Source organism: Protomyctophum parallelum (genome assembly GCF_964188405.1).
Source record: "Protomyctophum parallelum genome assembly, chromosome: 14".
Lineage (NCBI taxonomy): Eukaryota > Metazoa > Chordata > Actinopteri > Myctophiformes > Myctophidae > Protomyctophum > Protomyctophum parallelum.
In genome coordinates, this window is record NC_139709.1 from 32,550,379 (window position 1) to 32,565,108 (window position 14,730).

Here is a 14,730-nt window from a genome sequence, read left to right on the forward strand (position 1 = left end):
GCATCTGAAGGTCGCTTGTTGGCTAAAGAACAATTGGCATCGTTATCGAGTTGGAGCCTTTCCTAAATACATTCCATGCCCAACAACAAGCAAGCTATACCTGCCAAAATAGCCAAACTGAACAGGTCTCACTTGGGGTGTTTCACGAGCTTGTCCCTGCAGGTTTTGGTCATGGCATTGTTGTTGCTGCAGCCTGTCCAGGGCAATCACCTGATGGACTCTCAAGGGGGGGGGGGGGGGGGGGTTGGCTGTGTGTGCTATGCAAGGCTTGATCCATTTATACTCACTGACTGACAGACTTTCCATCTGTGTCTCTATGTAGGTTAAGTCCCATGCAGCCAGGAGTCTGACAAGTGCAGTCATGTGTTGTTTGAGAATAATGAGGAACAAACTGCAGTCTTTGCTTATTATTCTCGAGCGCACACTAATCTGATGATTAGTTTATGCAACGGTGTCCAATCCTATCCACAGAGGACGAGACCAGAGAGGGCCCAGGCTTTCATCGCAGCTAACCAGTTGCAGACCAAGCCTAATGTATTAGGTGTGTGGGTTGTGTTTCCTTTCGCGCTGCAAAAAAAAGGCTTGGCCACGCTGTATGTTTTCAGAAGAAATTAGACATCTCTGTTCAGGCACCAGTAGAGCTACAAAATGACTGGGACAGGAGTGATCCCGTGGTTTTGCCATTGAGCAGATATGGCCTGTGATGTGACGAAGGTTTGTCCAAATGTCTGCTCTGCTTATCGTCATCCCACAACAGTCCACACAACCATCAATGGAAATCTATCACAGTCCTGAAGTGACCCTCTCCTTGCAAATTGCCACTGACAGCTTATGCTAATAATGATCTGCCTTGCTTGGCACGAGGCCTACGCTGTAAGATCCTGAAAGTAAATTTAACTCTTGGGAGGCGTCAAAATGGAACCTTATGGGTCCACAGTTAACGGTTAACTTCGATTTTGCGGTTGCGTGCAGCCACTTTGCCAACAGTTTAAATGGCCGTTTATTTGATATGCTGTCCAGGTAGATTGGGTTTTAACCCTTTTCAATTCAATTAAAATGCCCCCGTTCGGCTTCACATATATTCACAAAGCAATGTTGTTAACTTTGCTTAAATTATCCTTTTAGGGAAAAGGGAAATCTCTCAACTCATTCACTATTCATATTCACTTACAAGTCTTCCTCCTGTTCGCTACGAGCCCGGAAATCTCTCGACTCATTCAGAATTTACCATCCTAAAGGCTGGGGCTTTGAACGCTTTACAGACAATCTGGACGGAAGCCATCGGAAGTATAGAAGAGTGCACTTGGGGCACAGACACAGACCCAAGGGATGGTGAGAGTAAACGTTTGGGTTTGCTTTGGATCGAACATGGAAATGACATGCTTATTTTTTACACGCATAGGACCGCATATAGAGCATGTGACGCACGTCGGTGTGCCATGACAAATGGATTCGTCAGAGCGTGTCGTTTGCTTACAAACTACGGGTTGAATGAATGTCAGATTAATCAAAAGACGTGAGTGAGCCCAGTCTCCTGCATGTATGAAATACCAGAACAAAAGCAAGCTGTTGGATATGACTTCTGGCATCAAACAAAAAAGAGGAAATGAGAAGCCAGTTCCATATAAAGTAATAATGATAAAACTGCAGCTTGTAGATCGGCCCACAGATTGAGAACCAGTGTGTTTGCTCTCAGATCAAGCTCGTCGCGACTGCAGGACCGACGTAATCAACCGTGACCTCCGCAACCTGTAACCTCCATTTATTGGGCTCGGCAAGCTGTACCAGAGACACTGGAGCGACCACTCCAGTTAATCCACTCAACGTGTAGACACAGCAGCCTTGTATTGGATCAAGCAAGTGATTATTCATTCTAGCGGGCCTATATATGCAGTGACCTTATTAACGGCCTGGTGCAGGATGCAATTATGAAGCTTTCAAGCCTGGTTGTCCATGAAAAGACTATTTAAATCAGCCAAATGTTTTTTTTTTTAGTGCTGCAACCACTCCAAGGAACAGCAATGTCCGTCCTATGTGACTGTTTAGAGTACCAGTAGAGGCGCTGTTGTGCCAGAAACAGAGAGAGAGAGATAGTGTTGCACTGTTGCCAGCTAAATAAAGAGAGAGAGAGAGGCAGGGGGAGAGGGGAGTTGGAACACTCAGTTCACACAGGTGTGATTTACTATGATCCCAGGAAGCTCCAACAATATTCGTGAGCATTAGTATATAATATTCGATATAGATTACTTATTCGGTTTATTGAATAATCGTGTAGCATTTTTTAACGAATATATAATATACAAAGAGTGTATACAAATGTGGCACACAAACATAGCCAAAATCAATTAAATTGATTAGTTCGATTAACTATTGCACCATAAAAAAAAAAACTCGTCTTTCCCAAAGCTTTCAGAGTGCGTGTTGATGTTATCAGACTATGGTACCTTCTGGAGTGGCTCAATCACAATGAGCCAGGTGGATAATGGGCATTTAATAGTTGATGTTATCATTGATGTTTTGATTAAAGCTTAAGTTGAATAAGCTTTTACATCACAGCTTGTAGAAAGGACCTTCCTCAGGCTATAGTAGCCTGAGGAAGGTCACAAGACCGAAACGTTGCTTCTTAACCCATTTAGGCCTGACCTCAAAATTGGAAAAAAAAATCTTCTAAATCCTCCAGTTTTCTGAAATAAATATTTTCACTATTTTTCAAAAATAGCAGACCTACAAGCTCGTAGTGCGCCACCGAGTGGCGCGCTACGAGCTTGTAGATCTGCTATTTTTTCATTAGCTAAATTATAACATGATGCTTAAAGGACAACTTTAGTTTTTTTCAACCAAGGTTCATGTTTTAGGTTGTTATTAGAGAAAGTAAAAGATGAGTGTTAATTTTTTTTTCATTCTCTGCTTTCTTTCGTTTTAGTGATTTTAGCTGTTTTTGACAGGGGGCGGGGGCATTCGAGCATGGGGATAAATATGTATTTTTTTTACAAAATGTTATAGCAATTTATTACAACCTAAAACATGAACCTTGGTTGAAAAAAAACTAAAGTTGTCCTCTAAAACACCAAAAGGTGTTCCCAAATACTCTGAACCTAGCAAGTGGCGGTGTGCGGGTGTCCCTCCTTTCTACATTGTATATGCCTCGTCATCATTGCACCTGCTCCAAATTACCTACCGGGTGTGCGGATTTCATCTCTCTATATAAATACATCACAGCTTGTAACACCAATTGTAACCCTGAACACACAGAACCTCAATGCCCCGACTTTTAGCATTCTTTTGTATAAATCTGTACCACTGTATCTTTTTTTGCAAAGTGTTAATAAAGTAATCAATCAATGAAATTGCTCAACTCACTGCATGGTAGAGAGTAAGGCAAGCAATACAACTATATCACATCTGCAGTGGTTAGATCATAGAGTTATACGATCTAGAGCAGGCGTAGACAACCTTAGGTACCAACGTTGGTACCCGTTGGTTATTCTGCATGCAAATTACATCCTGCACATAATTCTACATTCATTCACTCCTAACTCTGACTGGAGAGGGAGTCATATCTGGGAGATTGAGAGGTTGAGTCTAATGATCATGCATCCATCCATCTTCAACCGCTTATCCATAGTCACTTTGCGGGGGCAACATCTCCACCAGAGAGCTACAGACTTCCCTCTCCAGAGCAACATTAGTAACTTCCTCCTGGGGGATCCCGAGGCGTTCCAAGGCCAGTGAGTCGATGTGATCCCTCCATCTACGCCTCGGTCTGCCCCCGGGGATCTCCTCCCAGTGGGACGTGTCTCGAGGACCTTCTCTAGGGAGACGCCCGAGAGGCATCCTAACCAGATGCCCGAACCGCCTAAGCTGGCTCCTTTCCAGGCCAAGACGTAGCAGTGACTCTACTCAGAGTCTCTCTCTCGCGACTGAACTGAACTTCTCACCCTATCTCTAAGGGGAGATGCCAGCCACTCATTTTGGCCGCTTGTTTTTGCGACCTTGTTCTTTCGGTCATGACCCACACTTCATTACCATGGGTGAGAGTATAGGAACGAAGATTGTCTAATGATCATTACATCCTGATCCTGATGGAAGTGCTAACGAGCATTCCATGTTAAACCCATAGGGTTAGATCATTGGTTCCCAACCTTTTTATACTGAAGTACCACCTCAGAAATTATTTGGCTCTCCATGTACCACCAACTGAAGGAGCGTATACCTGCCCTTTTTGTTCCATTCCTAAGCCAATAATGCTGCTGCTCTGACAAAACTCTGTCTAAATGACTAATCACTCAGCACATATTTCTAATGTGATGGATCCCTTCTCAAATCTTCTATTAACGGTGTGCTGTCACGCTCATTTCAGCCAAATAAAGGCTCATACATAGTCTGGATTTTCAGTGGTACAACATGACGTCACAAGCCACGGTGAAGAGCAAACCACCGCCACCGCTCCAGCCCTTCTCTGTTTTTACTCACCACTGCTCAACGTTATTTCAGCTCCGGTGGGCAGCTCACCGCCAGAGCGGTGGTCACCTCACCACCGAAAATCCAGACTATGAATGAATAGGCCTTAAGGCTGACCAAAATAAGGCGTTTCATCCAGCACGCACTCTGGGATAGCATTGGGGTGTTTTATTCTATAATTTTTATCCCACGACACCCAGTGTCAATTATCTGCTTCCTCTGCAAACCTGGGGGGGGGGGCAGCAGACTGACCTCATGCTTCCTTCTATGCATGAGAAGTCCAAGCTGCTTCTTTTCAGCTGACAGGGAGGGGGGGGGGGGGGGGGGGGGGGTTCCGCGGCCGGACGTAACGCGTGGAAGGAACACGTTTTTCCGACCAGTTCCGACCAGTTCCCCGACCAGTTTCCCCTCCATCAGGCGCCCCGGCTGGCCAGGGGGAGTTAGTTTAGAGACCAGGATTACTGCATGTTTTTTGTGAGGGTACCTACCCTAGGGGACACAGGGAGAACATGCAAACTCCACACAGAAAGGCCCTTTTGCCAACCCCGCCTCGGGTATGGAACAGTTTCCTTTTTTCCAAAAACTGTGTTCCAACTGTTTTCCATATGCGGTACATACAAATAGTGTGTGTGCGTGCGTGCAGTATGTGTCGGCATTGCATTATGAAATAAGTATGATGATTAAAGCATAACATTGCCTCATTATACGTTGATGTAATTTGTGCATCTCAATGGCAGGAAGTTGCCGGAAGTTATCAAACTAATTAACTCCATTTGCAATCACATCTCTCTTCATTACCCTCTTCCCTAATAAATCAACCATGTTTGCATAATTAAAAACACAGATATGAAAAAAGAGACAACTGGCAGGCCACAGAACATGGCCTCGATGTGCAGAGGAACGTACACACAGCTAGCTTCCAGACAATGGAAGCTTCCTTTGTCTTAAATAGAAGCACAAAGGCATGGCCTTTTATAGCACTCATCCTATTGTTGGCCGCATGGTGGGTGATGGATTGGGTGATGGATGGAAGGGGGGGTGGCACGAGATGACACACAGTGGGCAACGCATAAAAAGGGCCCTGGCATCAAAGGGCCACAACACCACCGTAGCCGTAGCCTCTCTCTGTGTCACGTCTAGTACCCCTCCAGTATCTCCTGAAAGCTTCTCGCCATGGCTCCCAAGAAGAAGGAAGAAGAGAAAAAGGCACCGGCCAAAGCCCCGGAGCCCGAGCAGCCCAAGACCCCAGACTTTGACCCCGCTACAGTGACGGTAAATGATCGTTTCCGTTGTAGAAGCCTTTTTTGATCGGTTTGGGTTCATTTGCAAATCTACTGCATGTCTGGTTGAGACATTCTGCACACTGTGAAGGAAAACACGGAATCAATGTGTTTAGTAGTAATAATACTATCATTATTATAATGATAATTTGAATGGCTAGTGTACAGCAGATCCTAGCTAATAGCCATGACATCAGAATTCTAATTAATTTAGTTTGTTTTTGTTTCCTCATATAAGTCTGCAGAATTAGGCTGGTAGTCACATTTGGTTTCAAGAGCATCAGAGACCCCATGTGTCAAGAGCAGGGCGGTGCATGCAAATATGAAAGTCCAAGAAAAAATTGCTTTGATATTGCTGGGAACTTGCATGTCAAATACATACAGATTAGAACATAATATAGTCCGCATCTTGATGTCTTTAGTGCTCTCAGGCATGTATCACAAATTATGAAATGCCTTCGCTGCAACCTGGCATCTTTGTCAGGCTGGAGTTGGAAAGGCACCAGTTGATACAGGACATCATTGGAAAGTTTATCTTATGCTGAGTTGGCCCCTTCTCAAAGGGTCAATGTTTTCCTGGTTGAGGGAGCAGCCATGTTACAATGGAGTGAGGTTGAAGCCACACAAAATGAAAAGCAGACCACCCACACCACTATTTTGAGGGCAAGAAGGGTGGGGGTGGAAAAACCAGGAGGAAGCAAAATATATATAATTACGAGTTACACTATCCAACTTTAAACATGCTTGGGTAGGCTTTTTGATAATATTGTTACAGTTTCATGACAGGGCTGGGTCTGTAGATATGCAGAGACAGTAACTTACGAGACTGTCTGAACTGAGTCCAACACAAGCATACTGAATAGAACCGTTTTTATGCAAAATAGTGGATTGTTGTTGTTGCAGAAAGACAGTGTAGTTACTTTTGTGTTCTGGTTTGTGAAGAAAAGAACCTCCAGGTTTACTTGAGAGCTATTTTTACTAGTCCAGTTGGTATACGATTATGACACATGGCGACGTGATAGAACAGGTCTGCTCAAGTCCTTATAATATATTATATTATTATATATAGAATATTAATTGTTTTCCCTAACAGTATCCCAAGACTTTGGAGTTTGCGCATCTTCATAATTGTTAAAGTTACAATTCAAAGTTTATATCACTGTGAATTTAGCTCAAATTGTGTACTTGACATTTTGTATCACTTGATGATCTACCTTTTACGTTTTTATAATTCATGTACCGTTGAAATACCATAATTATGTAAAGTGCCCTCAAGTTAGCCTGGTTAATAAACCAGACCGAATCAGCTGTTGGCAAAAAAAAATTGCCTACCGGCGGATTTCGGTCTGGAGAGGCTCAATTTTACACCCATTTCCTACACCAGAGAATGTGGGCGCCCAATAGGGACACGGTATGCAATATGGGCGGGCTTTGGTACAGTGACGTTCAATGCTTGAGACCTTTGACTGACAGTAGCTCTGACCAATTGCGTCAAAGAGAAAATGTTTCCCTGGAAATGAAATCCAAGCTGAGCCTCCCCAGACTAATATGCCGCGGATCCGTGCGATATTAGTCTGGTTTATTAACCAGGCTACCCTCAAGTAGCATCATGTAGCAGGGAGGTCATGACCATGCTAAGTGTCTTAGTGCAGGCAAAGCCTCTCTCCTTTTACGTGACCAAATTAAAGTGCTCGTGTCAGATGAAGGTGGCCCTTACGGCGTTATGATGAGCCTGAAAGCATTGTGCAAAGCAGATGGTGTTGCTCTCAAGGCCAAGGTTAAACAAAGCAGACTAAAGACTGGATGGGATGCCGTGAATAAGCAGAGTGTAACGGGAGCTGTGGAATGAGACAATGCAGGACGTGTTGAAAGGGTCCCCGTAGTGAGGTTACGGCGGTCTGAAAGACCTCGTCACAGTGGAATGGGGTCATAACGCGGCGTGTCAAAGTTCCGCTAGGTAAATCATACGCAACTCTCACTTGTTCAACCGTTAAGTTGCTCCGGGTTAAGCATTGGCTAAATGCTTCCAAATCCAAGGTCAGGGGTCGCACTTAACACTTTGCCACCTGCCTTTAAAACATTTTCACTGTAAACAATCCTGTAAAATGAACTTAATGTCTGATCTTTTGGACAGCCTCACAGAAAATGTAATCATTTACATCACTTTTTCTTTTTGGGTTTTGTTTGTTTTTTCAGCTGGAGTTTACCCCTGAACAGATTGAGGGTAAGATTGTTATCACAGTTGTCACTTGTGTTGCATGGACTGGACTGCACGATATTTATAGATGCAATGACTGTTTTGTACTCCAAGTACCAGTCTGTTAGTGTCAAATAGAGAAATACACATCCTCAGCTGATTATTATAGTAGTTTAGGGATGAGCTATATTCACATAAAAAGTAGTAAATAGTGCTTCGGACAAAACCTCTTAACTCCATTGGACCCTCAAACTGTCTGCTAAAGCAACTAAAGGCCTATTCATAGTCTGGATTTTCACCACCGGAGCTATAATAATGTGGTGAGCGGTGGTGAGTAAAAACAGAGAGAAGGGCTGGGGAGAGTGGTGGTTTGCTCTTCACCGCGGCTCAGTGACGTCATGTTGTAGTTCGGTGGTCACCTCACCACCGAAAATATTAGACTATGAATAACGCTTAATTCCACCACCTCTCCCCCAGGCAAAATATATAAAGACAACGCCAATTTTGACGAGGCAGTATTGCTTTGTTAAAAAAAAAAATCATCTCCTGATCCTTTTGAAAATCGTGACGCATTTTCGGACAATCTACAAATAAAGTAACTAGTAACTACAGTTTTCAAATAACTGTAATAATATTAGCCTCGGGGATGCAGTGGGGTAGAAGTGAAAGTATTGAAAATACCTCAAAATTTTACTTAAGTACTTAGTAGTAAGTATACACTACATGAGTAAATGTACTTAGTTACTTTACACACCACTGCTGGGAGTATACTGAGAACAAGTCTCTCTCTCCCTCTCTCTCCCTCCCTCTCTCACAGACTTCAAAGATGCCTTCCAGCTGTTCGACAGGACGCCAACCAATGAGATGAAGATCACCTATGGGCAGTGTGGGGATCTGATCCGGGCACTGGGACAGAATCCCACCAATGTAGAGATCACCTATGTTCTTGGAAAGCCCAAACCTGAAGGTTGGTATATAAATCAATTTCCAATTGACAGCCCATTCATCCAAACAGAAAAGTCCCATCTGATTGTACAACGTCAAACTCACCAACATTACTGCTGTACGAAAAGCGTGTCAAGAAATTAGTGTTGGAGTTTGGAAGTGCTCGTTATCAGCAAAGCAACGTTCTGCTGCCTCCTGGTACGCATGGGCTGAGTTTGCACTTCCTAACCCCAACACTTGCACTTGCAAGTAGCTCATAACATATCTATGATGGACTTTTATGAAACAAACACTTTGCAGATTGAAAGAGGATAATTCAAGCTTTTCGTACAGCTGCAATGTTGAGTTTGACGTTGTTTAATACAATCAGATAGGACTTTTCTGTTTGGATGAATGGGCTGTCTATGGGAAGTTGCACCTACTGTATATTATATTCAGGGAGTTACTTCCTACTGGCAGCTTACACAAGAAATATGACGCTGATCAGTCCAGTGGTTTGTAAGATTAACCTCTGACTGGACAGAGACACATACTGTGCACGAACGCACGCACGCCATGGCATTAAGAAAAATAAGGGGTACAAGTCATGTTGAAATATGCAACACATTGTGATGTCTCTCCAGACATGCAGAACAAGATGCTGGACTTTGACCAGTTCCTCCCCATCCTCTGCCACATCTGCAAGGCCAAGGACCGCGGGACATTTGAGGACTTTGTTGAGGGTCTGAGGGTGTTCGACAAGGTGGGAGATGGCACTGTCATGGGTGCTGAGCTCAGGCACGTCCTGGCAACACTGGGTGAGTCCGAGAGCTGACCCCGTAAGCCTAAATGTATACTTTGCGGGGTCGCATGTCGGGGTCACGTGTCAAAAACAGCCGAGTCACAAGCTCACAGATGCAACGCGTTGTGAGCTTGTAGGTCTGATGTGTTATGATTCCAATAAGAGATAACCGTACCGTCACTGCACTGCACCCGGAGAGAGGCCTCCCCATTGAGATCTGCATGAGACCACATTCTATGTTTCTTTATCAATGGTTCGACCCCCATCTGAAAATATGTTGTTCCAGGCACCCCCCCCCCCCCCCCCCCCCCCAAAAAGCAAAGATAATGAGTAAAAAATGATCGCTGTGAAAGAATATTATATTCAAAGATTTGCATACGTTTTCAGGATAAAAAAGAACCAAACAGCAGATCTACAAGCTCATAGCCGCGCTACGAGCTTGTAGGTCTGCTATTTTTCAATAGCTAAAGTTTAAAATAATGGTTAAAGTGGTTAGAAACTAAGGTGACACAGATACATTCCAGATCTTCCAAACTACACCAAAAGGGTCGAAACGGGACGGCGGTGTGAATGTCCTGTTGCACGTCGACCCAAGTGATTCAACTGGTTCAATTCAATGGCCCAAACCACACCAATGGGTCGCATGGCGACCCGATTTCTAGTTGCAAAAAACGGATTTCAACCTTACTACTAGTTTGTACTACTAGGACTTTGCAGAGGAAATTATGTGGAAAAAAAAGAAAGAAAAAAAAAGAAAAGTTTTATGCAAATGTTATGCACATTTATAATAATAATTATTATTAAAAATAAAAAAAATAAAAAACATTTGGGGGATATCTTTCACAAGAATAAATGTTCTAGACATTCTAATGATCACAAAAAATATATATAAATTACAGGCATTTACTTATATTTCCAGGGTTAAAGGTTAAGAATTGTCCAGAGATTTTGAAGTTGTGTGAATTTCTGCCTCTGTGGAGGGTATTTATATGCAAATAATGACCAATGGCATTGCAAGACTAAACAATGAACATAAATGAGGATGTTTACTGTTTAGGTGAAAGAAATACATTATTAATTAATAAATAACTACATTGGGGCTTGCAGGGTTAAAGCTGAATTGGTTGTGTGCATGCCTTGTGGGCCACAGGTGAGAAGATTCATTGGTTGTGTGCATGCCTTGTGGGCCACAGGTGAGAAGATTCATTGGTTGTGTGCATGCCTTGTGGGCCACAGGTGAGAAGATTCATTGGTTGTGTGCGTGCCTTGTGGGCCACAGGTGAGAAGATTAATTGGTTGTGTGCGTGCCTTGTGGGCCACAGGTGAGAAGATTAATTGGTTGTGTGCATGCCTTGTGGGCCACAGGTGAGAAGATTAATTGGTTGTGTGCGTGCCTTGTGGGCCACAGGTGAGAAGATGAAGGAGGCTGAGCTGGAGCAGCTCATGACAAACCAGGAGGATGCCAACGGATGCATAAACTACGAGGCTTTTGTAAAGCACATCATGGCAAATTAAACTGGTACGGTATACTGGATGTATCTGGTGCTGCTTGCCATGCGTGTCGGTATTGCATTATGAAACGGTGACAATGACATGAGTCTAATGACTTGTTTCTCTTTCACCAGGACACGAAAACACTGAATTGTTGACCTCAGAATAAGTTTGCATTTTGTGTATTATTATTATTATTGTATATTTCCCTTTTCCACGTGTCCCTGATGGATCAATATTTCAACAAGTTGCAAGCACATTTCAACTATTCATTGTTTTTCTATCATCCCTTTGTTGACTCTATATAAACTCTATACTCTAATAAACTAATTGATTTGCATGATGTTTTTTGGGAGGTGAGTTTTATTCAATGTTTTTATGTTTTATTTATTTAGACCAGAAAGCAAAGGTATATAGGAACAGAGATAACATCAAACACATGTCTTGTCCTTGTATTTTCTTTGAAAGGTGCAATATAAATCTAAGTTATTGTTAGTATTATTGTGCTGTATTTCAGAGCCTAGACATGTTGAGTGGCATCTGCAGTTATATAGCCTAATCCTGCAGATGGCATTGCAGAAAAGACCCCTGGGAGATGGATTGCTGAGGTGGAGCGCCACAAGTTGGGTTGATGTTTTACCAATTACCTGTGAAATGGTCGTTTGACAGTGCAGGTAGGGCTGTGTTGTTCCAGCTACAGCCTGGTAAACTAGTCCAGGCCACACAGACACCCCCGGGAGCTCGTCACTTCATCTTGAGACTGGACATCGTGAGTGGAACAGGTGCAAATGGCAGATCTGAACTTCCACATTATCAGACGCCCTTTGCTTGACCTAAAAATAGAATAGAATCAAACATTAAAAATGAATACATAGATAAGATAATTTTGCTAAATTAATGGGTTGTCGTGTCGTCATGCATAACTCAACCACTGGCATGTGTTGTTGCTGAGTTTATTATCTCAGGATGTATTGAATTATTAATCAACTTCACAATCACGGCAACCTGTTGCACCGATGCAACTGTGATGGAGAGTTGGAGACTACTGGGTGTCATTCTAGAATGGATGGGCAATGGGCTCCATGCATGCATACACACCATTTTGGAAAGAACTTAGAACCTACTTCCTTCACAGGTGATATTACCGCTGATACTAATGAACAGAGTTGTCTATGCTAATGAAGGCTCTGTTCCATTCTGGTACAGAGTCAAGGTACTGCTATTGTGCGTTTTCCTACTCTGCTACACTGCTTACTTTTTGGTTCTCAGAGCTCCAAAATTGGAACGTTAATTATGAATTGAGTGGGCAAAACCATTCCTATATTAGATTATTATCACCATGAAACTTCCCCAGTTGATTACTTACACGAAGACAATGATTTATTGTATTACAAAGTTTACATTTTTACATATGCAAATGAGGCATTATGTAGGAAAATATGCTAAATAATAGAAAATATGAAAAGCTACTACAGTGGAAGGGTTATCATCAGGCCCGAACGCAATATGCGGCCGCGGTGTTCCGATGAAAACTCAGCGGAATTTCCGAGGATTTTGAACACGTTCATGTTGTAGTTTACTTTACCCAGGCCAGCGTAATATTAACCAGTGGACGCATCCCGCCCTCATTCTGTGAGCTGGTCTGGAGGCAATATAACTTTATCAAAAGCTGTCGGAAGTCCTGTCGGGTTTACTGCGGAGGAGATGACTTTTATTCAGATGGGGGGTGTTGTTTCTTGTTTGCCAACACTCATGGATTACCTAACAAATGTTGAGCGTCTGAAGCAGCAGGAGTGCCCAGTAGCATTTATATTTAGACTACCATAGTAGCCTATTTGCTAGCTGGTTTGGTTAACATGCTGAACTAAATTAAAAATAATTGGGCAGCTTTTCGATCGCTCCGAGAGGCGAGAGAGAGCTGAGAGAGAAGGAGAAAGTGTGTGTTTGGAGAAACTGCATGCGATGTGCGTGCGAGAGAGAGCGAAAGTGTGTGTGTGTGTGTGTGTGTGTGTGTGTGTGTGTGTTTGGAGATAGCGTGCGAGAGAGAGAGAGAGATAGAGAGAATGAGAGAGAGATTAGTAGTATGCAACACTTAACGTATTCTCATCCCTCCAATATGATTAATATATAATTAATCATGTTAATCATTATTTTCTCTGACATGCGTCATTCCATTTTCAGCACCATGGACAGTGAGTGGCAGGGTCAAAGAGCAGAAGAGTGAAATAAACCATGGATCTTTCTCTCTTTCTGGGTTTTTCATTCTGATGGATAATAAATTCAGTCATGCAGTTACGATGCTGTTAAAGTTTAAATCAATTACACATAACAACAAGGAGTGCCTGACAAGCAAATCAATTTCACCGATTCCCTTCATTAACCAGGCAACAGTTGAACAGTATACATATCACATGAATAGACAAGATCCACAGTTAAAAGTCCATGGAATACGTTTTCACATCATATATGACAGATGTAAACACAAAATAATCATTTTTCGCGTGATTGAATAAAAGAACTAGCGATAGACCGGCCGTGCGGGTAATACGCTGAGGAACGCTCGATAATGTTCCAGTGATCAATGGATTATCATCATCACATTACGGTAACAACATGGCTTGGGCCGAATCCGCCTTGAACTTGTCTAAGTTATTAACCCACTTTATGATATATCACCTGCAACAAGACAAACAATGCTGTCCACGGTGTCCAGCCTGCATTATCATTCACACTCATATAGTTCACAATCAAGATGCATTGGTTTACTGTTGACGGACAGCGTGAATCTAGTTTGCGTCCGAGCATAGGCATGGTAAGCCTCCGATTGGCCTACCGACACTGCCCGTCTTGACTGTCCACAGAGGTAGATATAGCTATGCTGGATAGTCTGATGTGAGGTTAGTCCTTGGTGGGAAATAATACAAGTACGGTATGATACAAGAGAACTAGGGATGGGTATCGTTAGGATTTTTTCGAGACCGGTACCGATTCCGGTTCTGCTTATCGATTCCGGTTCTTAACGGTTCCCTATTTCGGTTCCAAAATGGTATAAAATAACTTAAATAAGAGGTCAAATGTTTATTTAACAAAAAAGCTCAATGTCAATTTGAGTATATATATAATGTACAATGAATAGTGTAACATCCTCTCCTTTATTGAGCCATTTGTGGATAATATAGTGATTATTTTAAATATAATATATCTATTCTGTATTTACCCAGGGCAATAGTGTTGTAGGCTACTTCTCTTACTACTAACTACTGACAATGACAAATAAAAGCATGTCTGAGATCTGAGAGCAACACACACACACACACACACACACACACACACACACACACAAATTAGCATCGCTAATGGGGGGGGGGGGCATCTCCAGCCGATAGGTGAGAACGGTGGTGGGTTGATATTGATTCAATGCTGTGCAGCGCACATGCATGATCATGCAGTGAGGCAACTCAAGCCCACCACACACCGGCTGCGTCCGCCGCGCGGCGCCGCGCGTCGGACACAGCCGCCTCCATTATTTTCAATGAACCTAACGCACACCGGCTCCGTCCGCCGCGTCGCGTCGC

The 14,730-nt window shown here is 43.0% G+C and overlaps 1 protein-coding gene across 1 annotated transcript; it reads left to right on the plus strand.

Moving 5' to 3' along the window:
* The first annotated feature begins 5,596 nt into the window (after positions 1 to 5,596).
* On the plus strand, positions 5,597 to 11,407 carry myl13 (myosin, light chain 13). The gene is made up of 6 exons (XM_083781449.1): positions 5,597 to 5,733; positions 7,938 to 7,965; positions 8,756 to 8,905; positions 9,507 to 9,680; positions 11,073 to 11,183; positions 11,290 to 11,407. Exons 1-5 carry the CDS (start codon positions 5,635 to 5,637, stop codon positions 11,177 to 11,179), a joined length of 558 nt encoding a protein of 185 aa, XP_083637575.1. The 5' UTR covers positions 5,597 to 5,634; the 3' UTR covers positions 11,180 to 11,183; positions 11,290 to 11,407.
* Positions 11,408 to 14,730: the final 3,323 nt, after the last annotated feature.

Bases quoted from the DNA above. Each gene is read 5' to 3' on its own strand.
- myl13 (XM_083781449.1), top strand. From the start codon at position 5,635: ATGGCTCCCAAGAAGAAGGAAGAAGAGAAAAAGGCACCGGCCAAAGCC. The intron at 5,734-7,937 runs GTAAATGATCGT...TTGTTTTTTCAG, and splicing joins TTGACCCCGCTACAGTGACG to CTGGAGTTTACCCCTGAACA. The intron at 7,966-8,755 runs GTAAGATTGTTA...CCTCTCTCACAG, and splicing joins TACCCCTGAACAGATTGAGG to ACTTCAAAGATGCCTTCCAG.